Source organism: Pelodiscus sinensis, chromosome 8 (assembly GCF_052426305.1).
Source record: "Pelodiscus sinensis isolate ZL-2025 chromosome 8, ASM5242630v1, whole genome shotgun sequence".
Taxonomy (NCBI): Eukaryota; Metazoa; Chordata; order Testudines; family Trionychidae; genus Pelodiscus; species Pelodiscus sinensis.
This window is the reverse complement of record NC_143059.1, coordinates 53,989,845-54,016,071: the sequence shown is the minus strand read 5'-3', so window position 1 is coordinate 54,016,071 and position 26,227 is coordinate 53,989,845. Positions and strand designations below refer to the sequence as shown.

At 40.5% G+C, this 26,227-nt stretch overlaps 1 protein-coding gene across 9 annotated transcripts in view; it reads right to left on the bottom strand.

The window, feature by feature from the left end:
- The window catches only part of CHST15 (carbohydrate sulfotransferase 15), a 93,871-nt gene that overhangs the window by 13,283 nt on the left and 54,361 nt on the right, over window positions 1-26,227 (bottom strand). For 8 of the 9 annotated variants that reach the window (XM_075935307.2, XM_075935306.2, XM_014580075.4 and 5 more), the window contains 3 exons: window positions 20,782-20,961; window positions 15,168-15,324; window positions 2,142-2,298 (listed from right to left, as the gene is read on the bottom strand). In XM_075935307.2, coding sequence (XP_075791422.1) covers window positions 2,142-2,298; window positions 15,168-15,324; window positions 20,782-20,961 — 494 coding nt within the window. The remainder of the gene's footprint in view (window positions 1-2,141; window positions 2,299-15,167; window positions 15,325-20,781; window positions 20,962-26,227) is intronic. The other variant, XM_075935309.2, reaches the window with a different exon arrangement.

Here is a 26,227-nt window from a genome sequence, read left to right as displayed (position 1 = left end):
GGAAGCCCATTTTTCCATCAAATGTAGTTTTGCCACAATGCGATGGCATCTGTTCTAGGGAGAGAACTGACAAGCATTGCATTATAGTGGTGCAACTCCAGAGTGGGCATGACTGGAGACACTCAGAATTGGCCTCAGAGGGGAAGAGATTGTTGCAGCCATTGATTTTAGAGTTTTGTTCATATACTGTGTGATGTTATGATTAACTAATATTTTATATCACAAAGATTCATTGTCTGCTCAATAGAGTTAAGCTGTAGAATTAAGACTGATCAGTGGTTAGAAGTGGTAATTAGATATCTAAGTTAAGTAGGGCTGAAACACAAGGGCTACGTCTACACTGGCATGATTTTCCGGAAATGCTTTTAACGGAAAAGGTTTTCCGTTAAAAGTATTTCCGGAAAAGCACGTCTAGATTGGCAGGACGCTTTTCCAGAAAAGCACTTTTCCCGGAAAAGCGTCCGTGGCCAATCTAGACATGCTTTTCCGCAAAAAAGCCCCGATCGTCATTTTCGCAATCTGGGCTTTTTTGCGGAAAACAGTACTGTGCTGTCTACACCGGCCCTTTTCCGGAACAGTTTTCCGGAAAAAGACTTTTGCCCGAACGGGAGCAGCTTAGTTTTTCCAGAAAAGCACTGATGATTTTACATTAGATCGTCAGTGCTTTTCCGGAAATTCAAGCGGCCAGTGTAGACAGCTGGCAAGTTTTTCCGGAAAAGCGCTGATTTTCCGGAATAACTTGCCAGTGTAGACACAGCCAAGGCCTACAGGCTGAAACCTGTAAAATGTCAGCTTAACCTTACTAGGCTACAGGCTTAAGATGTGATTGACATAAATAGATGACCAAAGAATGACACTATGCTACACAAGATTACAGGGGAAAATGTACCAATAGGTGACATTACAAAAAATGAACTGTTTGCTTACAAGGTACCTGGTAGTCACATTTTTCTAACTTATGCCATAACTGCAAGGTGCACTATGCGTGTAAATGCTAGTAAGGTACAGTCAGAATCACATTATAATAAGAGGGTGTACAGGTTAGGAAAACTGAGCTCCCTGCAGGAGCATTCCAGCAGAAACCAGCCCTGTACGGATGATCAGCTGGCAAGGCCGCCACCAGACCTTGGGAATGGTCTCTGTGTGTGTCATAGCCAAAGCAAGTGGCAGAGGGGACTTTCATCTTGTGGAGCATTAAACTGTAGCCCCCAGAGACATGGGAGCATAATACCACATTACAAAATAACTTTAAATGAAATAAAAAGCTTCCCTCTCTCTTTAATATTCTATTTCAGTGTGATCAGAATAGCAGCACTATGGTATATGGAGCTTGATTCCCATTCCCAGTATGGGAAAGGCTTTCCTTTGACTTCAGTGGGCTTTGGCTAGAGCCTATGATGCATGATGCAATCTGGAGAAAGAGAAGAAAAGTATCCCTCCACTCCAATCAAGAAAATGGAATGCAAAGGTCTGGATCACACTGATCTGTTACTTTACAAGTACATCCCACAGTAAAGATGAAATACTGTTATGTATTGCCCTTTCCTCATCCTCAAATGAAATATAAAAAAAGCAACAGTAAAATTTGAATTTTGGAACAATCAACACTGAGAGTTAGCTGTGTTCTTTGCCAACATCTTATGTAATAGATTTCTCAATTTCTGCTGTGCACAGCTTAAAGGAGAGAGGGAGAGCATTTAATCTAGCTATCAATAGCCTTTTCTTGAGGAAAAAAAATCCAGCATAAATGATGTATTCTTACGGGAAGTTTGAAAATTGCCTTATCTTTGCCAGAGCTATTTTTTGGGTAGGTTTGCAAGTAAAGATTAAACTGTAATCTTTGCTAAATGTGCTCTTCATGCTCCTGCACACTAGAAAGAATGCATTATGACTGTCGGCATTCATCAGGGTACGGTCTGAAAAGACAGCTGAGGAAGCACATCAGTTTTTACATGCATGAATCTATTTTTTGTCACCAATTTTAAAAAAAGAAAGGGTTTTTTATAGTGACAAATTAAACCACATCTTGAGTATAATTATAACTATTATTACTATTTTATTAAGGATCCTGGTATTTTAAGAATCCAGACAAAATGTACTGTTGTTTAAGCAAGGAATAAAACATTTTTGGAAATACATACAGGCATGGCATTGTTAAGGGTGTTGTTGTAGACACAGGCTCTCAGTGAGTAATCCAACATGCAATTTTCAAACAGCTGCAGGGATTCTGCCACTTTTTCATGAAAGTCTTCTGCAGATTTATTCACACTTGCAAAGTATAGATAATCTGAGTACAATCTGTGAATGAAATACACATGCACAAAGACAAATGAAATTAAGGAAAATCAATTTAAATGATAATGAAAACAAGAGGGCAACATTACTTGAGAAAAGAGGACATGAATATAACATGTATCCATTAGCGGCTGATCCAAAACCTACTGAAGAAAATAACAGTCTTTGTTGATTTCAGAAGGCTTTGGCTCCGACCTTACAGGTCCAATCTTATGAAGTTGCTAAGCATCTGACACTCTTACTAAAGTCAGCATCTAGCCGGATTAAGCTGTAAACTGTTGGGAGCCAAACCTTTTCTCAAGAGAAACTCTTGAAATAAATTTTTGTTCATTCTGTATTATTAATTATTATTTATTATTTATTATTATTATTATTCTGTTTAGGTCTCAAACAAAATCAGGGTTCCATTGTGCTAAACCCAGAAGGTACCCATAATAAGCAACAGGCTTTGCTTCAAACTTTAGTGTCCAAACAGACAAAATGGACAAAGAGTGGGAGAAGAAACTGAGGCATAGGAAAGTGGAGTGACTTTTCCAAGGGGCCTATACAAGAGCTGAGAATAAAATCCGGGTTTCCTGAGACCACACTCCCACTCTGTAGCTTGGTAGGCAACCTGGGGAGGAGCTGTATCATGGCACAATCTCGTCTCACCCCTGCAGTCTCTATTTGGGCAAAGTTCCCATTTAATTCAACACAAGGTTTGCCTAAGTAAGAGTGTGGTCCACATATGTATGCAATGCCAATATCATAAGCAACTACAGCAGAAGTATTATAAGAAGTCCAGAGACCCTGAGTACATTCCATTCTCTGTAAGAGGTTGGGGGTGTGTCCAGACTCCATGCCTCCGTCGACGGAGGCATGTAGATTAGCCAGATCGGAAGAGGGAAATGAAGCCGCGATTAAAATAATCGCGGCTTCATTTAAATTTAAATGGCTGCCCCGATCTGCCGATCAGCTGTTTGTCGGCAGATCGGGAGAGTCTGGACGCGATGCCCCGACAAAGAAGCCTTTCTTCATCGACACAGGTAAGCCTCGTGAAACCAGGTTTACCTGTGTCGATGAAGAAAGGCTTCTTTGTCGGGGCATCGCGTCCAGACTCTCCCGATCTGCCGACAAACAGCTGATCGGCAGATCGGGGCAGCCATTTAAATTTAAATGAAGCCGCGATTATTTTAATCGCGGCTTCATTTCCCTCTTCCGATCTGGCTAATCTACATGCCTCCGTCGACGGAGGCATGGAGTCTGGACACAGCCTGGCTGTGTCTACATTGGCACCCCTTTCCGGAAAAGGGATGCTAATGTAGACTTCGGAATTGCAAATTCCGCGGGGGATTTAAATATCCCCCGCGGCATTTGCATTTACATGGCTGCCGCTTTTTTCCGGCTTGGGGATAAGCCGGAGAAAAGCGCCAGTCTAGACGTGATTCTCTGGAAAATAAGCCCTTTTCCGGAGGATCTCTTATTCCTACTTGAAAGGGCTATTTTCCGGAGAATCACGTCTAGACTAGCGCTTTTCTCCGGCATATCCCCAAGCCGGAAAAAAGCGGCAGCCATGTAAATGCAAATGCCGTGGGGGATATTTGAATCCCCCACGGAATTTGCAATTCCGAAGTCTACATTAGCATCCCTTTTCCGGAAAGGGGTGCCAATGTAGACACAGCCAAAGTGTGTATGTAAATCATTATCTAACCCTACAAATGTAAAAGTGGGCTTTATTTCACAGCTATTGCTGGAGGAACACTGTATTCACTTCCATCTTTGATGGTCTCCCCTCATTTTTATTACACCAAAAATATCAGGCTGGCCATAAATTTCCACAGAAGCTTTAAAATGCTAGGATTTTTTTTTTTTTTTTTTTTTTAATTTAGAGAAATTAGGACTGTTTCTGCAAAGCACCAGCATGTGAGCTTAAGTGTTTTGGTGGATCAGGACATTTATTACAGTATGAGTTTATGACCTCCCAACTCATCTGAAAAATAGAAAGACAGAAAGAAAAGACAAATGAAAGAGACTGAGTAGAGGAGAGAGAGAGTTTGGAGGAATAAAAGGTAGTGTTTTTTATTGACAGACCATTCGTTTCTAAACTTTTATGTTTGTTTTTAATTTTATTTTTAAATATTCATAAACATTACTGAAAACTGTTGAGAAACTGATGATGAGACATGAAAGGCTCTGTGTAACCACTCAAACCAGTGAATACGGACTCAGCAAGTAGACCTATTGACTTCAAAGTGTATATCTACACTGCAGCTGGAAGCGTGCCTGCCAGTACAATTAGACTGACTGGCACTGAATCAGCTTGAATTAGCATGCTAAAAACAGCACTGTGGATGTTGCATGGGAAGCAGCAAAGACTAGTCACCCCAGTTTAAACCTACCCAAACACCCTGGATCTGAGCACCAGTGGCTAGCCCAAGGCACTGCCCACCCCACAGTGTCCACATTGCTATTTTTAGCGTGCTAGCTCGAGCAAAAAATAATCTGTATCTGTCTGTCACCAGAGACCCAATTAAGACTTCTGTCCTGTGTGTTTTCTAATTTTTGGCCCATTTCCCAGCCCAGCTGTTTGGTTAGCAGATTGCAGAGCATTTCCATAGAGGAATATGTATCTTGTTTAGAAAATTTAACTGGTAGGCAGTCAGAGCTTTCTGCTATTACATTTCTGCTCTTTGGCAAAATTTCAAACGTGCATTGATTTCTCTAGATTTATCTACAGAAAGGGTATGGAATTGAGCCTCCCTTACCTGCATTGTTCTGTTTATGTGCTGAAACAAAATTGGTTCATGTGTGTTGAAGTTACCCATTTTCAACAATATTCTCTTATAACAGGAGAAAGGATTTGAATTCAAAATGATCTTGATAAATTAGAACACTAATCTGAAATCAATAATACCAAATTCAATAATGACAAGTGTAAAATTGCACTTAGAAAGGAAAATACAAATGCACAAATAAAATATGGAGTATGATTAGTTAAGACAGCAGTATTGCAGAAAAGATGTTTTTAATGGATGACAAATTGAACAAGAGTCAACAGTGTGATGCTGTTGTAAAAAAGGCACACTGGGTTGTATTAACAGGAGTGCTGCATGTAAGCTGGGCAAAGTAACTGATCCACTCTACTAGTCTGTTCTAAAAAGACCTTAGCTGAAGTATCCAGATTTGGGCACCATGCTTTAACTAAGCTGCGGACAAACTGGACAGAGTCCAGAGGACAGCAATAAATTTATAAGAAAACTTGACCTGTAAGGAAAATTTGAAAGAAAAGAAGATTGAAAAGGGATGTACATTTGGGCTACGTCTACACTGGCATGATTTTCCGAAAATGCTTTTAACGGAAAAGTTTTCCGTTTAAAGTATTTTCGGAAAAGCACATCTAGATTGGCAGGATGCTTTTCCGCAAAAGCACTTTTTGCGGAAAAGCGTCCATGGCCAATCTAGACGCGGTTTTCTGCAAAAAAGCCCCGATCGCCATTTTTGAGATGACGATCTTACATGCTTTTGCGGAAATTCAAGCGGCCAGTGTAGACAGCTGGCAAGTTTTTCTGCAAAAGCAGATGATTTTGTGGAAAAACTTGCCAGTCTAGACACAGCCACATTGTAAAGAAGACAAGAGTTAATTCTTGCCCTTGATTTTCCCCCTGTGGACATGAAATACAGTCTAATATGGCTACCCCTCTGAAAACCCCTCTGAAAGAATGTTTTAGGGCAATGTTTCTCAAACTGTGTTCCGCAGAGCCCCAGCAGCTCTGCGAGACATCTCCAGGAACTCCGCGAAGTTGACAAACTGGAAAGATCGATAGGTACAACACATACAATCAGTGGACCGCTGGGGCTCCGCATAAATTTTTATGCATGTAAAGGGCTCCAGAAACCAAAAAGTTTGAGAATCACTGTTTTAGGTATACTTAGCTCTCCCTTGACACAGAGGGCTGGATGACATGGCCTTGTTAGGTCTCTTTTTACCCTACATTTCTGATTCTGAAAAGTAATAGATGCATTTCAATGCTCTAAAGGCTGAGAAACATTGCCCTAAAACATTCTTTCAGAGGGGTTTTCAGAGGGGTAGCCATATTAGACTGTAACTGGAAAAACTTTAAAAAAACAATGAATAGTCTAGCAGCACCTTAGAGACTAACAAAAAATGTAGATGGTATCATGAGCTTTCATGAGCACAACCCACTTTTTCAGATGAATGGTGTTTAAGGGGTCCAGTTTTCAAATAAATAGCACAGAGAGGGGATGGCAGGGGAAGCGGAGGGGGGGGGGGAGAGGAAGGAAAGAAATTGTCAATTAAAGTTTCCATGCTAAATGAAGCAGATAATAATACTTAGTCCACTCTCTAAGTACTCTTTGTTGGGGTTTTTTATGTCATTAGGATGTGGAATATAGAGGGCTGTCCAGCCAAGGGTCTTTGTTTAGACTTCTGTTGTAGGAATCAAACTTGTAAATGAAATTAAGTTCTGTAGCTTCCCTGTTGAGCTAGCTTTTGAAATTGGTTTGAAATAATATAGTGACTTGGAGATCCATTAATGAGTGCTCAGGCAAGTTAAAATGTTCCCCAATAGGTTTCTGTGCGTTTCCTTTTCAGATATCTTGATAAGTGTATGTTTAACCTGTTCTTTAAAAACTTTAAGAAGGATTCCACAACCTCCTTAGGTAACCTGGTCCAGTGTCATCTTATCCTTTGTAGTTTGAAAGTTTTTCCTATGATCTAATTTAAATCTTCCCCATTACAAACTAAACTGATTACTTCATGTCCACAGGGGGAAAATCAAGGGCAAGAATTAACTCTTGTCTTCTTTACAATGTGGCTGTGTCTAGACTGGCAAGTTTTTCCACAAAATCATCTGCTTTTGCAGAAAAACTTGCCAGCTGTCTACACTGGCCGCTTGAATTTCCGCAAAAGCACTGACGATCTCATGTAAGATCGTCAGTGCTTTTCCGGAAATACTATGCTGCTCCCATTCGGGCAAAAGTCTTTTTCCAAAAGACTTTTGCGCAAAAGGGCCAGTGTAGACAGCACAGTACAGTTTTCCGCAAAAAAGCCCTGATCTCAAAAATGGCGATCGGGGCTTTTTTGCAGAAAACCGCGTCTAGATTGGCCATGGACGCTTTTCCGCAAAAAGTGCTTTTGCGGAAATTCAAGCGGCCAGTGTAGACAGCTGGCAAGTTTTTCTGCAAAAGCAGATGATTTTGTGGAAAAACTTGCCAGTCTAGACACAGCCACATTGTAAAGAAGACAAGAGTTAATTCTTGCCCTTGATTTTCCCCCTGTGGACATGAAGTAATCAGTTTAGTTTGTAATGGGGAAGATTTAAATTAGATCATAGGAAAAACTTTCAAACTACAAAGGATAAGATGACACTGGACCAGGTTACCTAAGGAGGTTGTGGAATCCTTCTTAAAGTTTTTAAAGAACAGGTTAAACATACACTTATCAAGATATCTGAAAAGGAAACGCACAGAAACCTATTGGGGAACATTTTAACTTGCCTGAGCACTCATTAATGGATCTCCAAGTCACTATATTATTTCAAACCAATTTCAAAAGCTAGCTCAACAGGGAAGCTACAGAACTTAATTTCATTTACAAGTTTGATTCCTACAACAGAAGTCTAAACAAAGACCCTTGGCTGGACAGCCCTCTATATTCCACATCCTAATGACATAAAAAACCCCAACAAAGAGTACTTAGAGAGTGGACTAAGTATTATTATCTGCTTCATTTAGCATGGAAACTTTAATTGACAATTTCTTTCCTTCCTCTCCCCCCCCCCCCTCCGCTTCCCCTGCCATCCCCTCTCTGTGCTATTTATTTGAAAACTGGACCCCTTAAACACCATTCATCTGAAGAAGTGGGTTGTGCTCATGAAAGCTCATGATACCATCTACATTTTTTGTTAGTCTCTAAGGTGCTGCTAGACTATTCATTGTTTTTTTAAAGTTTTTCCAGTTACAGTCTAATATGGCTACCCCTCTGAAAACCCCTCTGAAAGAATGTTTTAGGGCAATGTTTCTCAAACTGTGTTCCGCAGAGCCCCAGCAGCTCTGCGAGACATCTCCAGGAACTCCGCGAAGTTGACAAACTGGAAAGATCGATAGGTACAACACATACAATCAGTGGACCGCTGGGGCTCCACATAAATTTTTATGCATGTAAAGGGCTCCAGAAACCAAAAAGTTTGAGAATCACTGTTTTAGGTATACTTAGCTCTCCCTTGACACAGAGGGCTGGATGACATGGCCTTGTTAGGTCTCTTTTTACCCTACATTTCTGATTCTGAAAAGTAATAGATGCATTTCAATGCTCTAAAGGCTGCTTATAAAATTTCTCATGGCACCAATGGATTTAATCCTGTCCTATTATTTTTGCTTATAGGAAATACTGATACTTTTTAAATATCAAGCTCCTCAGCATCTGTACTTTAAAATTATTCTTCTCTTTAAGGAGAAGTCCATAGGGTTAAATGTACACAATCCTAACCGTATGATTCTTTGATAAGATAATGAGCCTTGTGGATAAGGGAGAAGCGGTGGATGTCATATACCTAGACTTTAGTAAGGCATTTGATACGGTCTCGCATGATATTCTTATTGATAAACTAGGCAAATATAACTTAGATAGGGCCACGATAAGGTGGGTGCATAATTGGCTGGAAAACCGTAGTCAGAGAGTTGTTGTTAACGGTGCTAAATCCTGTTGGAAAGGGATAACAAGTGGAGTTCCTCAAGGGTCTGTTTTGGGACCCGTACTGCTCAATATCTTCATCAATGATGTAGATATTGGGATAGAGAGTACGCTTATTAAGTTTGCAGATGATACCAAACTGGGTGGGGTTGCAACTTCTTTGGAGGATAGGGACATAATTCAAAATGACCTTAGCAAGTTAGAGAAATGGTCAGAGGTAAACAGGATGAAGTTTAATAAAGAGAAATGCAAAGTGCTCCACTTAGGAAGGAACAATCAGTTCCATACATACAAGATGGGAAGCGACTGTCTAGGAAGGAGCATGGCGGAAAGGGATCTAGGGGTCATAGTGGACCACAAGTTGAATATGAGTCAACAGTGTGATGCTGTTGCAAAAAAAGCAAATATGATTCTAGGTTGTATCAACAGGTGTGTTGTAAGCAAAACTCGTGAAGTCATTCTGCCGCTCTACTCTGCACTAGTTAGGCCTCAGCTGGAGTACTGTGTCCAGTTCTGGGCGCCACATTTCAAGAAAGATGTGGAGAAATTGGAAAGGGTACAGAGAAGAGCGACAAGAATGATTAAAGGTTTAGAGAACATGACCTATGAAGCCAGGCTTCATGAACTGGGCTTGTTTAGTTTGGAAAAAAGAAAATTAAGGGGGGACATGATAGCGGTTTTCAAATATCTAAAAGGGTGTCACAAGGAGGAAGGAGAAAATTTGTTCCTCTTGGTTTCTGAGGACAGGACAAGGAGTAATGGGCTTAAAGTGCAGCAGGGGAGGTTTAGATTGGACATTAGGAAATAATTCCTAACTGTCAGGGTGGTCAAAAATTGGAATAAATTGCCAAGGGAGGTGGTGGAATCTCCCTCTCTGGAGATATTTAAGAACAGGTTAGATAGACATCTGTCAGGGATGGTGTAGACGGAGCTTGGTCCTGCCTTGAGGGCGGGGGGCTGGACTCAATGACCTCTCGAGGTCCCTTCCAGTCCTATTATTCTATGATTCTATGATTCAAGCACATTACTCCAATTCAGCCGCGAGAACATCAGTTCTGGTTTAAGGAATGTGTCAATAAGATTCCATCATGAGATGAAGTGAAGGGGACAGGCTTCTAGTAGGAAAATTCTACTATTCATCCTGAAATGATTGTTGCTGGCTCAGTTCCTCCATCTAGCACATAAGAGAGAGAACCAAATCTCTGCATTTTCTACCCATCTTCACAGGTGAGGACAGAAATACCTGCTGAGATGCTAAATGTCAGAGATGGCTTGTAGGAAAGCAATGAAGATGTATGTAGGTGGGGGATCTTATTCTCTCACAAGTATTTATGTGGTGCTGTAGGTTCAACCTTCTCCCAAATAAACTGATTAATGTAATCTGATTTTTAAAAGAGAGAAGTGTGGTAATTGTCAAAGTAGAAGACACTAAGGCTTTGTGTACACTGCAGGGTTTTTGCACAAGAAGTTTTTTGCAGAAGAGATCTTCTGCAAAAACTTCTTGCACAAAAGTGCATCCATACCTCAAAAGCACATTGCTTTTGCACAAGAGAGCATCCACATGACATGGACACTCTTGTGCAAGAAAGCTCTAATTGCCATTAACAGAATGGCCATCAGAGCACCTGTGCTTTTTCTGATAGGCTCTTTTAGTGAAAGAAACCCCTGTGCAAGAGCTGTAGCGCAAAAAGGAGTTATTCCTCATGGGGAGAGGAATAACTCTAACAGCAAAAGCCCTCTGTCCTGTCAATTTACTGGGTTTTTTTGCGCAAAAACGCACTTGAGATGTGGACATTCCACCCGTTTTTGCGCAAAAACCTTGTAGTATAGACATAGCCTAAATCTTGATGTTTGATGAAGGCAGAGAGAAAAATGTATGCCTGTTTAAGCCCCTATTCACTGACAATAGACCCTAAAGACTTTCTTTACATGGCCAACTGAGCCCAAAACTTTCGTCATTCACAGATGCTTAAAAAAAAGCAGCAGGGTAAACAGTGCATTGTTGGCAGGAGCACTCCCCTGCTCATAGAGGGTGGAAGAATTTTGTCAGCAAAAGTGCTGATAATCAGCATTTACGCTACCTGGCTTTTAGTGACATGGCTGTGTCACTGAAAGCTGTGTAGTATAGACATATACTCAGTGTTTGGCTGCCCCTAATATTTTTCCGCTTTAGGCAGCTGTTTGTTCTGGTGTATATGTAGAGTGGAGAATATGAAAAAAAAATGGGGAAAAAGCTGAGGGACAGAGCCAGCTTGTTTAGCTGAATGTAGCAGGCATTAGGCACAGTATCATCTTCTTGCAGAAATATGTGTGCGAGTAAAGACTGTTTGTTAATGGCACGTTAACAAAAACCCTAAATGAGGAGCAAGCTGGCAGTGTTTCTCTCAGGGAGAACAGGATCAGGCTAACAGCGCCTGCCATCCAGAGTAAAGAAGAACAGGAACTCACAGGAGGAACTGAGCCAGCAAGAATCATTTTCAAGACGAGTCATAACTGCATTCTGTTTAAAAGATTTAATTTTCTGATTGTTCTAATCAACCAATTTAAAATATATAATTTTAAAGAGCTGCTGACACCTCATGGAAAGCATCTCTCTCTCTATTGGGCTGCCTACATTTCCTGCATTTCTTTCCATCTGTTTTTCAATTCTAGGGACATCTGCATGAAAATAAAATCTTTGGTGATTGGGATTTCAGCTGCTCCTGGTACTTAATGCTCACTTGAAGTCATTATCTTCAGTCATAATCCAACATGATTAAATGACTTGGCCATGACTGTGATGTCGTCCATCAAGGATTATGAAACAAGTCAGCCCTGACATAAGCAGCTGAAACTCCTGCTGAAGCCATTGGGACAGTATTGATCTCAGTAGCACTGGGAATCTACACAACTGATGTCATTGGGAGTTCTCCCATTGACTTCATAGGAAGCAGACTCAGGCCCTAAATACAGAATGACTGTATTGAGCCAAATTCACCCTGTGCTAGCCAAAGGGCAGGACAAGAGGCACTTGCGTGGAGAACTGCCCTAAATTATACTGTCCAAGGCCCACATGAGCCTTGCAGCAGCTAAAGACAAGCCTGGCCACACTCCTTCCCATAACTCTGAATGCACCAACAGATTTCAGAATGCCCTCTCTACCAGCAAGCTCAATGCAACTGACAGCAGAATCTGGACCAATGAGCATTGCACCCATTTATGACAGGGCTAAATTTGCTCCAATCATTTCAGATGAGGCACAACCAAAAAGGGCAAATAAAATCCTAAATGTACAGAATCTAGTTCTCTGTAAATAGAGTTAGTGAAATGGTGTTTAAACAGTGGCTTCCACCAGTTCAGTAGTTTGACTTTCTTTAAAATTCAGCAGCAAATGTGTATTGCTTAATATTTTTTTAAATTTAATTTAAGTGATTTTAAGTGATTTTAATAGATTATAAGTAGTTTAGGCCTTAACATAGATTGTCAATTTCAAATTGAATTTTAATTATTATGTTACCACCCAAATGTCCCAGTGGAGCCCAATTGTGCTTGATGATATGTAGATATACAAAAGACAATCTCTGCCCATCTTAACCCATCACCTCCTTCCTCCAGATTTAGCATGGTTCCTAGCACACTGTTGATAAAATAATGTTCAAAGTTTGCAGGTCAGCTGAGAAGATGAGGTTTCTTCTTTCCCCACTTGACAAACTAGAATTTCACTGATGAGGTTTATCGCTAAGTCAGTTAAAATGGAAGAAAACTCTGCAAGGGTAATGATAGAATCTCACACTTATCACCTAAAAACATTTCTAATCCATGAAGTTTATGAAGATACATGAACTGATTAAAACTCAGGAACTATGGATATTTCTATACTGCAATTAAATACACACATGTGAAACACACATACCTGGCCCATATCACCTGACAAGGCTTGGTGTAGAGGTAATGAGGACTCAAGCTAATGAATGATTTAATTGTGGTGTAAACATTCTAGTTAAACAGCTCTTTGGCCCAAATCCTGTGAGCCTAAGTCAGTTTACATAGGCCAGCCATAGATTTTTACTTGTAATGTACATGTATTCTCTGGAACCAACCCAATGCCAACTGAAGTCCATTGATCTAGGTGTTGGATCAGACCTCAGAGACACAAGCATCAGGAGATATGCAATGCTATCAGCTGAGGAGCCAACTTTATATTTCTAAAATCACTGATCCAAGTGATATCAGTGGTTGCATCTGTAGTTAGACAGACTTTAACAATAGTTCCACTCTCAAATCGGAGAACTGCCCATGCATTTTAATGTTTTAGCGTTCCACTGTTTGGTGGGTTCTGTCAACACTCACCCAGGACGACGGTGTGTGTGGTAGCCCTTGTTGCCATCAACCCTGAGGTGGTATTGGCAAAGCCACATACACAGAGTCTTATTTGCTTGGGTAAATGGGGGCTGAGTCATGGGCAGGCCCTAGCACATTTGACAGAGAATGGTGAGCTGAGGCTCAGCCGGTCCAAACAAACATGTCGGTGGGACCCCACCAACCTACTAGATGTCTTTTATGTGGATGAACCATGGCAGTGCACACTGGATCCCATGAAGCACATGTCATGGGCTGGAATGATTTGGTTCAGCCCTGGTTTGGACAGTCCCTTTAGAATGATGCTTCTCCAGTCCCTTCCCCCAATTCTTACGCCCTTGATATATTGCCTTTATCTTAGACTCTACATATCTAGCCAAATGTGTCTAAATCCGTAATGTCCAACCAGTTCTCTAGTGGCGATAGCAAACTAGCCCCCACAACCCACCAAATAGCCACATTGTTCAAGCCAACTAGCCACACTCAACCAGCCAGATTCCCACATGTGGCTAATGGCTAACGTGTTGGACATCACGGATCTAAATCTTTAGAAGGGGAAAACTAATGTCAAATATTCCACAACAAACAGAGAAAGTACACCATTATAGATTCTCGCCACTTGTGTGTGGCATTAGAGGGTTCCCAGAGAGGCATAGCCCACAACCATAAGCAAGAGCATAGGTGGGAAACTCTGGCCCAAACTGTGTGGCTCTTATAACACTAGTGAAGACAGTCTACACTTCTACTAATTTTTCAGGTTGCCTCACTGCTTTCCTATGAAACTTATGGACCTTTTATCTAAGACCTTATCCTTCATGGATGGGGAAGCCTTAGTCTACAGCTGATTGAGTGGATCTGAAAACGTATGTGTGACAAAATGTTTTGCTGCCATGGAGGGACTCTGAGCAAGAGGATCACGCTGCACAGCTTCACACTGATTCACAGGGCTTCTGTCCTTTGCTACATTCTGCATCACACGTAAATGGGAGCCCAGTTCACAGAAATCCAACTCTACTGACAGCTTGCTAGATCACAGCTGCTGAGGAAAGAGCTAAAACATAAATGAAAAAAGGATTATTGTGTCTAACACAAGGAAGAACAGCTCAAGAACAGTTTATCTTTGTAAAAGTACAACCCCATACCACTGCCAAAGTCAGCAAGATTAAGGATGACCTGATAAGTAGGTGTTAGCTGTGGAAGTAAATGTCTGGGGCATATTTAGCTTAATACTGAACCAAGTCTTTCCAAGATTTTAAAAACAAAAACAAAGATACTTGTATAATTTGCTTATTTTTGAACTATTCCCAATCTTCCCTTTCAATATTCTACCAATTTGGAGAAGTAAACCCTAGTAATCATTGAATTGAAGTATTACACAGCACCAGTTATTGTTTCCCAACATTTAAAAATCCCAAATACTTGGAATGAAGGCATAAATATTTACAAAGTCTCAAGTTAATTATAAGTCAGTAAAGCTATGGGGATTTTTCAAGTATTAATACTTAGACCAGAAAAGAATTAGACCTCAGACATATAAACAATATCAGTACATTACAACTTTAAAAGCCCTAGTGAGAAAGAATTCCATGTGTTGCTTTATCACTAGAGCCCTATGCAGATACAAAATTGGTATCCACAAAAAGAAACTGTGAATATCCACAACAACATCCGTAGATGCAGATACCCACAGATATAAAGTGGATATCCAGAAGTTTGCAGGGTTCTAGATACAAAATTTGTATCCACATCCACAAAAATAAGCTGCAGATATCCACATCCACATCTGTGGATGTGGATATAAAGCAGATATCCACAGATTTGCAGGGTTCTATTTATCACTAACCTTTCAACAGGATCTCTCAACATAATGATGAGTTTGGCATGGGGTTGAAAAGCATGGATGAAATCCTGGATTAAAAATGGAGGTTCTCCATCAGTACTGTTGTCATAAAAGAAAACCCAGGCATTGTTATCCCACATTGTAGATGCACTGGCCTCTCCTAGAAACGAAAAGCATTTACAATGAGTATCTGTGATTAAATTTATTTCTTTATATCAGCACAAAAGATATAGGTCTTGAACCTCAACTGGTGTCACTCCATTGACTTTGATGGATTTATGCTTATTTACACTGGCTGAAGATCTGGCCCACGCTTCTGCAGAATCAGGAAGCAATTCCTGTTTAAATGTAGTTATAATTAAAGCCACGTGTATGTAATTACACAAATTATCAATGTCATTATGCTGTACTTCTCAAAATGGTTCATATGCAAATATATTTAACTTTAATAGGGTGTGACCAATTATATAATGCACAGAATTTGTATTCTAGTGGTAGCAAAGTTATTTCGTACCATCCAGACAGGAAGAACTTATATCCCATCAAGATTTTCAGTTCTATTTGACCTTTAAAGAGCTTTCGGTTACTCTGAACACTTCCCTAAATGCAAGCTCTAGTGCAGGGCTATTCAACATGTGGCCCATGGGCTGAATGCGGCCTGTTTGTTTGCGGCCCGCGGGTGGGAGCCAAAACAAAAAAAATAGTCAATATAATGGTCTTCTGTTGATATGCGTTTTAGTAGTTAAATTCCTGGACTGTCATTGCTCGTTAAAAGTGCTGTTATATGGCTGAAAATCGGGTAAATATTGTATTTTATTAATATCATCAGAACTGACTTAAATGGGGCTTGTGTTGTATAGTCTTGCCTTAATCTTTGTGTTCAAGCCCGTCAGTGTGAAAGAAGCTATTTGCATATATTTCCATGTATATTTGCCTGTATATGCAACCACACTTCAGTTGCAGCCCTCGGCATGTGCTGTGAGTATCATTGTGGACCCTGGGGCTTCCAAAGTCGAGTAGCCCTGCTCTAGTGAATGGCAGTGTTTGAAATTGGCCAGCCTGACAAAAAATGTAAAGAACCACTCTAGACAATCAGTGTTGCTTAGAACATGAACTGAGGATTTTAGAGATACAGAGGCAACGTGGGAATAAAAGCACCAGCCAGCTTGGGTGTGTTACACTGTATTGAATCTTTTCTTTTTCTCAGTTATTATGAGTTATTATCCAAGCTTTATTATACACTGTACAATGGCACCATGTCCCACAGTCTCAAGTACAGATATGCAGTTAATTGGAAGATAAAATGAACTGATTTCACAATGAATAGTAATATAAAGACCAGCTTCTGGTATCTTTCGGTCAAGAAGAACTCTACTCTGGAAGCAGTGTCATTTATTTCAACAGGATTACTCCTGGAGTAGGTTGCTACTCAGTAAATACACAGCTGATTAAAGGATATCGGAATCTAGATGCAGTATGTGGCAATATGTGTCACTATCTTTTCTTCTGTTGAGTAACATTAACATTTATGAGAAAAAATTTGCTTGAACAAAATATGATTTAGCCTTTTGCAGTGTGGGAGGCACTAATTTCTGTTACTGAGTTTTTGAACCAAAAAGGACAAGAAAAAAAAATCTCATAACTGATAGTTCTGTGATTTACTCATGACATGTACATATATGCAAATATGTTCTTATATCATTTTTGCCTCCTCCTCATTGTATTTGAAACCTAATTTTGGAAAAAATCCAATAAAGTTTTTAATTTTAAATAAAAAATTGCCAAAGCCTTCATACTAAATAAGCATTTATTAATTCCTTCGGGTTCCACTTTTACTCATTGGCTGTGTCTACACTGGGCCACTTATTCCAGAAAATCAGCTGCTTTTCCGGAATAAGCTGCGAGCTGTCTACACTGGCCCTTGAATTTCCGGAAAAGCAACGATGCTCTACTGTAAAAAATCAGCTGCTATTCCGGAAAAACTATTCTGCTCCCGCTCGGGCATAAGTCCTTATTAAAGAACACTGTTCCGGAAAAGGGCCAGTGTAGACAGCCCAGTAGTCTTTTCAGGAAAAAAGCCCCGATCGCGAAAATGGTGATCGGGGCTCTTTTCCGGAAAAGTGCGTCTACATTGGCCACAGATGCTTTTTCGGAAAAAGGGCTTTTCCGGAAAAGCAGCCTGCCAATGTAGACGCTCCTTTTCCAGAAATTCATGCCAGTGTAGACACATCCATGGTATTTTACTAAAAGCACCTGGAAGCCATTAGAAAACACTGTTGTTTACGGATATTCTCATTGCCACTGTTTTGAAATGAGAAATTGAGGCTCTGCAGTCTAAGACTATGTCTACACTGCGCTGGTTTTGCGCAAGAAATATGCAAACGAGGCTAAGCATGGAATATCACCGATCCTCATTTGCATAATTAATGAGCAGCCACTTTTTGTGCAAGAGGCTTTTGCGCAAAAAGGAGCCGTCTACACAGCTCCTCGCACAAAAACTCTATCTTGTGCAAGAGCCGTTCTTCCGCATTTTTTCAGGAGGAACAGCTTTTGCACAAGAGGGGGTTTTTACGCAGGAAGGAGCCATGTAGATGGCGCCTTTTTGTGCAAAAGCCTCTTCCGCAAAAAGCAGCCCCTCATTAATTATGCAAATGAGACTTGGCGATATTCCACGCTTAGCCTTATTTGCATCTTTCTTGCGCAAAACCAGCGCAGTGTAGACGTAGCCTAAGACTGGATGTCCAGAGGATCTTTGGTTTCTCATTCCAAATCAATTATAAACACCATTGCATGAGTTTGAACAGATCACGTGCCATATTAGTTCACCAGCAGGACAAAATTAAACTGCAAAAGATTAAATTCAGCATTGGAGCAAACTTTCCACACCAAAACAGGAGAGTCATATTTGCACTACCATATGAGTTCTCTGATAGTTGATTGACACCACTCTACTAAAGTGTATGGAATTACACAGATTTACACAGAGAATGTGCTCAACAGCCTAAAGCCAATATAAGAGTTGTGTTAGGCCACAGATGCATTGGGTTGTCCTGTTGTATGAGAAGAGGGTAGGAATCTAGACAGAGAGAAGGCTTCATCTACCTATTGCAGAGAGCTGTTTGAGAGCCAAGCAGCTGTTCAGGGCATGAGTCCATATATTCATGAATCTACCCATGAAGGAAGCAGTGTACAACAGCTATAACAACTATATTAACTGCTACAGAAAGTCTCTGCAAATAATCTGTAGGCTTTCATCTATTTAGCCAGCCAGCTAGCTATCCTTCAGACTATAGCTGCCAACCCTCTAGGATAGGCCTGGAGCAACAATGGGCAAATACCAGCCACCGCCACTATATTTACCTGAATCTCCACAGGCAAAGGCCCCTGTAGCTACTGTTGACCACTTATCACTATTTCCAGCTAATGGGAGCTGCTGGAAGCAATATCCCGGTTCACGCCACTTCTGCTGATCCCATTGGCTAGGAATAATGTATCTGCAGCCAATGGGAGCTGCAAGCACCTATACTTGTGAAGGTGCAGGTAAAAAATAGCGGGGGCAGCCCATCAGGGGCTAACTATGGCAAACAGCCACCATCGAATTGCTCACCCCTGGCCTGAAGTCTCCAGGAATTAAAGATTCATCTTTTATTAAAGATTATGTCATGTAATTAATTCTCCAGCCAAAATTGGCAAGCTCTGATTAGCATAGTGTCTGAACAATTAAGATAGTCTTTCTTGCCGTCACTCTTTTGGAACTCTTCTGAACACAATTCATGTGGAATCAGATTCTACCACCTTTAGCTATTGAAAGAAGGAGTGTAGCCCTTTCTCTGGCTATAGATTTGGCCCACGTAATATTTACTTTTGTATACATGTTCTCAGTTTACTAATTAAGCAGAGTGAACCTTAAGCTAAAGCTGCTACTTTTAGTATGGTTAATTCAGCATTGATTAGTATATAAATTCAGTATGGAAGCTGAACAGGAATACTGTGAGGAACTAAAAGGAAATTAATTCCTATGCATATGACAGTGTCTCTTTACACAGAATACAGATTTGATATCTGTAAAGAGTAGGGATATGAACATGTACCCATTTACACAATTAATCAATGAGCCTGAGCTCATCAGTTAATCCTAATGATTACACGCTGTCCCTGCCCCCGCTACATCTGAATCAGCGGCAGGAAAGGGGGCGGGCGGAGGAAGGGAAACAGGGAGCGAGTGCGCATTGGGTGCTGGCTTTTAAGCCAGTTCCCCCTGAGCACCGGCTCCCATAGAGCTACCTCTCCCTCCACACACACACACTTCTGCCTCTGAAACAGAGACAACAGCAAGAGGAAAGAGGCAGGCTGGAGTCATTGCACATGGGGAGCCAACTTAAGCCAGCCCAGCTCCCATTATGTGCCAACTCTCACAGCATCACCTGCCCCAGTCCCTGGCCCCGGCCCCCACCTCCGCCCCCGCCCCCGTCCCCGCCCCCGCCCCCGCCCAGCAACCTCTGCTCCGGCCTGGCCCCTGCATGTAAATATGTGACCACTGTAAATTTCAGTGGTTACACGTTTAGAAAAATAAACAGATTTTAACATCCCTAGTAATGAGGGTGCCCTATTCAACAAATGTTGAATTAATCACTGTTATATCTACTTCATTTTTATATGAAATTACCATAACACAATCAAAAATATACTAATTTTTCATATGGACTTAAAGCACATTTTGTATGATTAAACTGCCTACTTTCATTGAAGAATAAATTTACAAAGTCCTTATCCTGAGATTAATGGAATGAAACAATGTCATGTTATCATAAAACATTATTGTGAATTTATCATATTAATGATCATAAATAAGTCAGTCCTGCTTAGATTGCCTGAAGCTGGAACAGCAGTGTAAGCTCTTCTAAAGATCTATTGTTTTATTTGAGAAAATATATTACCTAATAAACATATAATTCAAAGATGGTTAGAAATTGAAAATACTATTACATGATAAAGTTAAAGGAATGTTTATAGTTTTAATTAAATTTTCCTTTTTAATAATCTGAGTTTAACAATGCAGCATCTGAAGGAAACCTGATTTTCATATATCATGTAGACTGTCTCTAGACTAGATTGTTTTTTGTTAACTGAGGTCATAAAAAACTGTTTTAAATGAGCATAATAATTCAGAACTTTTCCTACAAATTTAATAAGAGCCAAAGTAACCTTAGCACTAAGGGAACCGAGACTACAGAAAAACATGAACTCTAGAAAAAACTGTAACGAGGTAAAAATACTCAAAAATGTACATGATTAATTTAAATGAGTGAATTGAATTTATCTAAGTGTTTCACCTGTGAACGTTTTGTAGCTTGTAATATAAATTACAGGAATATCTGCAGATGTCCTTGATGGCAGAGCTTCATAGGACCTAATACTGCAATCTTGCCAAGAACAGCACATCCATTTAAGAAAATGAAAGCTACCTGCCTCCTGAGGAAAACAAATAATGCTCCTACTTGTAGACAGGGGTATTAACTGACATCAACGGCCCTCTGTTATGATTAACTTACCCCAACACAACACCTTGATTAAGCTTATTTTACCATTACTATAAATGTTACAACAAATTTAGTACCATTGACATTTTCATAAGCAGTATTTGCAGTACCGATGATGATGTGGTTCAGCTTGTTGTGCCCTTTTGTTACATCATTCTGTAACACTCCCTGAATCTGATGTGCAGCCAAGTCAAACAGATCAAGGTAATCTTCCACTGGATAGCGATCATGAAATCCATCCCTCAGACGAATTATTCCTAAAAACAAAATCCTAATGAGTAAAAAAGAAGCTAGAAAAAAGAACTTAAGAGCCAGATCCACAGTGGAATAAATCAGCAACACTCCACTGACATCAATAAATCTACAACAGTTTACAGCTACAGAGGATTAAGCCAAGGAGCATAACATTAAGATAAAAAGCCAATTTTGAAGTAGTTGATATTCAGGATAGAATAGTAAGATTAAAATATTTGCTCTCAGCATAAATGTGTAAGTGCATGTGTTATAGACCCTGAATGACTAGCTTGGTATTTCATCTAAATTTAGCTTTTGAGATTAGCATAGAAGGTAAGATTCTGCTAATTTACACCATCATAAACTGGAATAATTTCATTTTGGATTTACACTGGTGGGTCTGAGAGCAAAATCTGGCCCTGAACCTGTCAATTACACCCATCCTTAACAAAACATTGACTGTCTTCCAAATTTGAGGTAAACAGTATCATTCTGTGATTCCTGGCTTTAACATCAATTTTACCTGAGGATGAATGGATTTCACAGACACTTTCAAACAAGACAGGTAAGGAAAATGAATAAAACATCTTCCCCTCAATTTTTTAATTCTTTCATTTCACCTACCAATGTAATAAACAGCAATAGTAAATTAAACTTATTACAAAATGATATCAAGACATAATTCCTATTTTATTATTTTGGGGCAGATCCAATTCCTGTGAAAGCCAACAGCAAAACACTGTAATCCCTATGCTACTTTTCCTTTGACATTTACCTTGCATCCTGAAGTGTTTCAGTTTTACTGGCTGTCAATCTTCATATCCAATATCAGCAATAACCCCTCACTCCCTTCCCTTTTTAGGGGCCCGCTCTCTCCACTTGTTCCTAATACAGGTTGGACTTCCCTAGTCATCACCCTTTCAACCTGACTGGTCCCAAAGGAGGGAATTTGCTGGTCCTGGGGAGGTCTGCCCATCTGCTGATGGACTCTGGGCTCTCCTGGGTCTGTCAGCAGATCACTAGGCTTCCCTGCCCCAAGCCATCAGGTTCCCAGCTCCCCAGCCAGCCCTGGGCCACACTGCCCCAGGCTGCTGGGACTCTGGCCGAGGGACCTTCTGATACACAGCATCCATGGTCCAACAAAACCACACAAGAGAGCCCCAAATTAATGAAAGGGAATGTGTTAGTGTAAGGAAATCTAGCATTACACTCCACCTCTGAATTTGGTTTTGTCTCCCCCAAATGTACTATTGTGGCTGATACAATCAGCTGAGATTCTTTTGTTGACAAACCCTACATTTAAACAACTGGGATATGTCTAGACTACATCCCTCTGTCACCAGAGGAATGTAAATTAGACATACCGAAATTGCTAATGCGCTTCATTAGAATAAAATGCCTGCCACTTTTTGACGATGCAGCACTTTGCTGGCAAAAAGTGGCAGTCTAGACAGGGATCGGTCGACAAGGAAAGCCTTTTCAGACTGATCTCTTATGCCTCGTGTAGTCTAGACATACCCCTGGAGATTAGAAGCAGACTATTCTCAGTAGAAGGTTCTAGAATCTGAATTTCACTTCCTGAATTGATCTGACAAAACTTGAGCCTATTAACCATCAGATTATTAAATAAGGCTTATCCTTTTTTTCCACGCTTTTTCCTGAGGGTCTGACTGTGAAGAATGAATTTGATTTTAATAGATTTTTAAGAGGAGAGAATGCATTATGATCATCATCTCTGACATCCTGCTTTGTACAGTCCATAGAATTTCATCCTGTGATTCCTGAAGTGGAAGGAATTGCTTCTTTTCTATTATGTTTGATTTGGTGGGGAGAAACCTATTTGAGAATGATGTTATACTTGTGCAATATTACATGATTCCTAAATTATGACTGTGCACTCAAAATGTCCAGCAGACAATTCCATAAAAAGTGCATTAAATTTATTACCTTACAAGAACTAAAGTGGAAAAGGAGTTCTCTTCTTTATTCATTTTGCTTGCCTATTTATGTGTGTTTGTGTGCATTCACACAGATATTTAAAATATGTTTGTAAGTACATAGAGTTCTTCTCTTCCATGTGTGCATGTGGTCGATATTTAAAGGTTTAGCCAGAGAGATGAACCCAAATAATAGGGTTGCCAGGTTTTTGCCCCTGTCCGGTTAAAAAAAACAGAAAATACCGGTATTTTCTGTTTTTCTTGGATGGAAGGCTGGCAGGGACATTCTGGCATGGGGAAACAAGGAGCACTGGGATTCTGAAATCCCAACTCAGGTTTTATTCAAGCTTCACTGAAGAATATTTATATAAATAAACCATCTGTGATATACATGAACATTAAACAAAATTTCCATGCTACTAAATCAGGAAAGTTGGACTTTTCTAAGTTCTGGTCTATACGGCAGAGTTAGGTCAACAAGAGGCAGCTTACATCGACATAACTATGGAAGTGTCTATTGCTTAAATTTTGCTCTTGCTGATGTAACTGCTCTACTATGCCGATTTAATAACTCCACTTCCATGAGCAGCAGTGTCAAGGTTAAAGTAATTAGGGCAACACGCTATGAGTGTAGGCTTATGTTGACTGTTGCTGGCTTTCAGAAGCTGTCCCACAATACGCCATGTTGACAGTACAATCGAGTCAAGTGCTCCTGGCAAGGATGTGCACTGCCGACATGCACAAGCAATGTAATTACTTTGATGGCTGACAGAAGTTAGGCCAACTTAATTTTGTAGTGTAGGCATGGCCTAAGTCTGAGCCAACATTCTACTGAGCTGCAGCTCCACAAATGAAACACTCTTATGTGTTCATTAAGGGCTGCTTTTCCAAGAAGTTAAAAGAAAACAAATACAATCAAAAAAGAGTAGGTAACTGTAGCCCTGCAAGTGATATAGAACCCCAGCATAACAAGATAAATACATCAGCAGAAAAAGGATATGCTTTTAAACAAAACTAAGGAATACAATCACAGAATTATAGAAATATAGGACTGGAAGGGGCCTGGATAGATCTTTTGGTACGTAGACCATCCCTGACAGGTGTCTGTCTAGCCCATTGGTTCTCAAACACACGCCCTCTTTTCACCCCACTGCCACTATTTCCCCTACCTCACCACACCGCCACCTCCAATCTATCCCTTATTCCCTTCAAGGCCACCAATTCACCTTACTTGGGTGTCCTCTCCAGGATCCAGACACCTAATTAGTGGAGACATAACTCCTCTAAATTAGGTGAGCAAGTCTTCATTCTCTTGTGTACAGCTGACCAAGTGTACACTTGCCCAAGTGTGCACCTTAGAGGGAACTATCTACCATCTGAATGGAGCTCACAGACACCCAGTAATCTGTGGACTAGAGTTTCAGAACCTCTAGTCTAACCTACTTTTAAAAACCTCCAATGACAGAGACTCCACAACCTTCCTAAATAATTATTCCTGTGCTTATATTTAGCAAGTTTTTTCCTAGTGTCTAACCTAAATCTCCTTTGTTGCAATTTATGTCCATTGCTTCTTAGCCTGTCCCTAGTGGCTACAGAGAACAATTTATCATCTTCTTTATATAAATTATAAAACTTACATAATTTTGCAAACTTGAAGATTTAGGCTCCCCTCAGTTTCTCTTCTATAGATTAAACAAACCCAGTTTTTACTTCATACATCATGTTTTCTAGACTTTTAATAATTTCTTTTGCTCTCCTCCAGATATTCTCCAGCTTTAGCTACAACTTTCCTAAAAGTGTGGTTTTCAGAACTGAACACAATATTCAAGTTGAAGCCTTGTCAGTGCTGAGTAGAGGGAGAACAATTTATCATCTTCTTTATATAAATTATAAAATTTACATAATTTTGCAAACTTGAAGATTTAGGCTCCCCTCAGTTTCTCTTCTATAGATTAAACAAACCCAGTTTTTACTTCATACATCATGTTTTCTAGACTTTTAATAATTTCTGTTGCTCTCCTCCAGATATTCTCCAGTTTTAGCTACAACTTTCCTAAAAGTGTGGTTTTCAGAACTGAACACAATATTCAAGTTGAAGCCTTGTCAGTGCTGAGTAGAGGGAGAAGAATTTCTCATGTCTTGCATGCAATACTCTGAATGTTTTTTATTTGCAACAGTATTACATTGCAGATTCATATTTAGTTTGTGATGCACTATAATACCCAGACCCTTTTCTGCAGTACTTCTTCCTAGGCAGTCATTTCCCATTTGGTAATTGTACAGTTGATATTCCTTCCTAGGCAGAATACTTTGCATCTGTCCTTACTGAATTTCATTCAGACTATTTCTCCACTTTGTCAAGATCATTTTGAATTCTAATCCTGTCCTCTAAAGCACTTACAACCCCTCCCAGTTTAATATAAACATTATAAAAGTATACTTGCTATGCAATTATCCAAATCACTGAAGAAGATACTTAATAGAAACCAATCCAGGACTGAGCCATGTAGGAGCCTATTCAATATGCCCCTTCAGCTTGATTGTGAACCACTGATAACTACTCTCAGGGTATGTCTACACTACAGCGCTAATTCGAACTAACTTAGTTCGAATTAGTTAATTCGAACTAAGCTAATTCGAACTAACGCATCTAGAACTAAAAACTAGTTCGAATTAGCGTTTTGCTAATTCGAACTAGCACGTCCACATTAAGTGGACCCTGAAGCGGGGTTAAGGATGGCCGGAAGCAGTGCCGGCAGGGCATCAGAGGAGGACTTAGAGCGTGGAGATGCTGTCTCAGGCTAGCCGAGGGCTGTGCTTAAAGGGTCCCGACCCCCACCCCGGACAGACAGTTCTCAGGGGTGCCCCGCTTGCAAAGCAGTCCTGGCTTGGAGTGCCCTGAGTGCCCACACTGGGCACATCACAGCACTGGGCCATCAGACCGGCTGCACTTGCTGCAGGCTGCCATCTGGGGAGAGGGGACAATTGGGGGGCTGCAGGAGAGCTTCCACCCCCAGAAGCCCACAGAGCCAGCCCAGTCCTCCCCATCAGGGGCTCGTGCCCCATTCCTCCCTCACCTCCTTCCACTTACCCTTCCCTAGCCCCTCTTCTTGATGTACAAAATAAAGATAACATGTCTTCCAAAATGGAATCTGTCTTTATTGAACAAAACTGGGGGAGACTGGGAAAAGGAGGTGGGAGAGGGGAAGAGAGAGGCTGGGAGAGGGGAGGGCAACTAAAATGATCACGGGTTGGGAACAGGTCCCATATGAAGAGAGGCTAAAGAGACTGGGACTTTTCAGCTTAGAAAAGAGGAGACAGAGGGGGGACAGGATAGAGGTCTCTAAAAGCA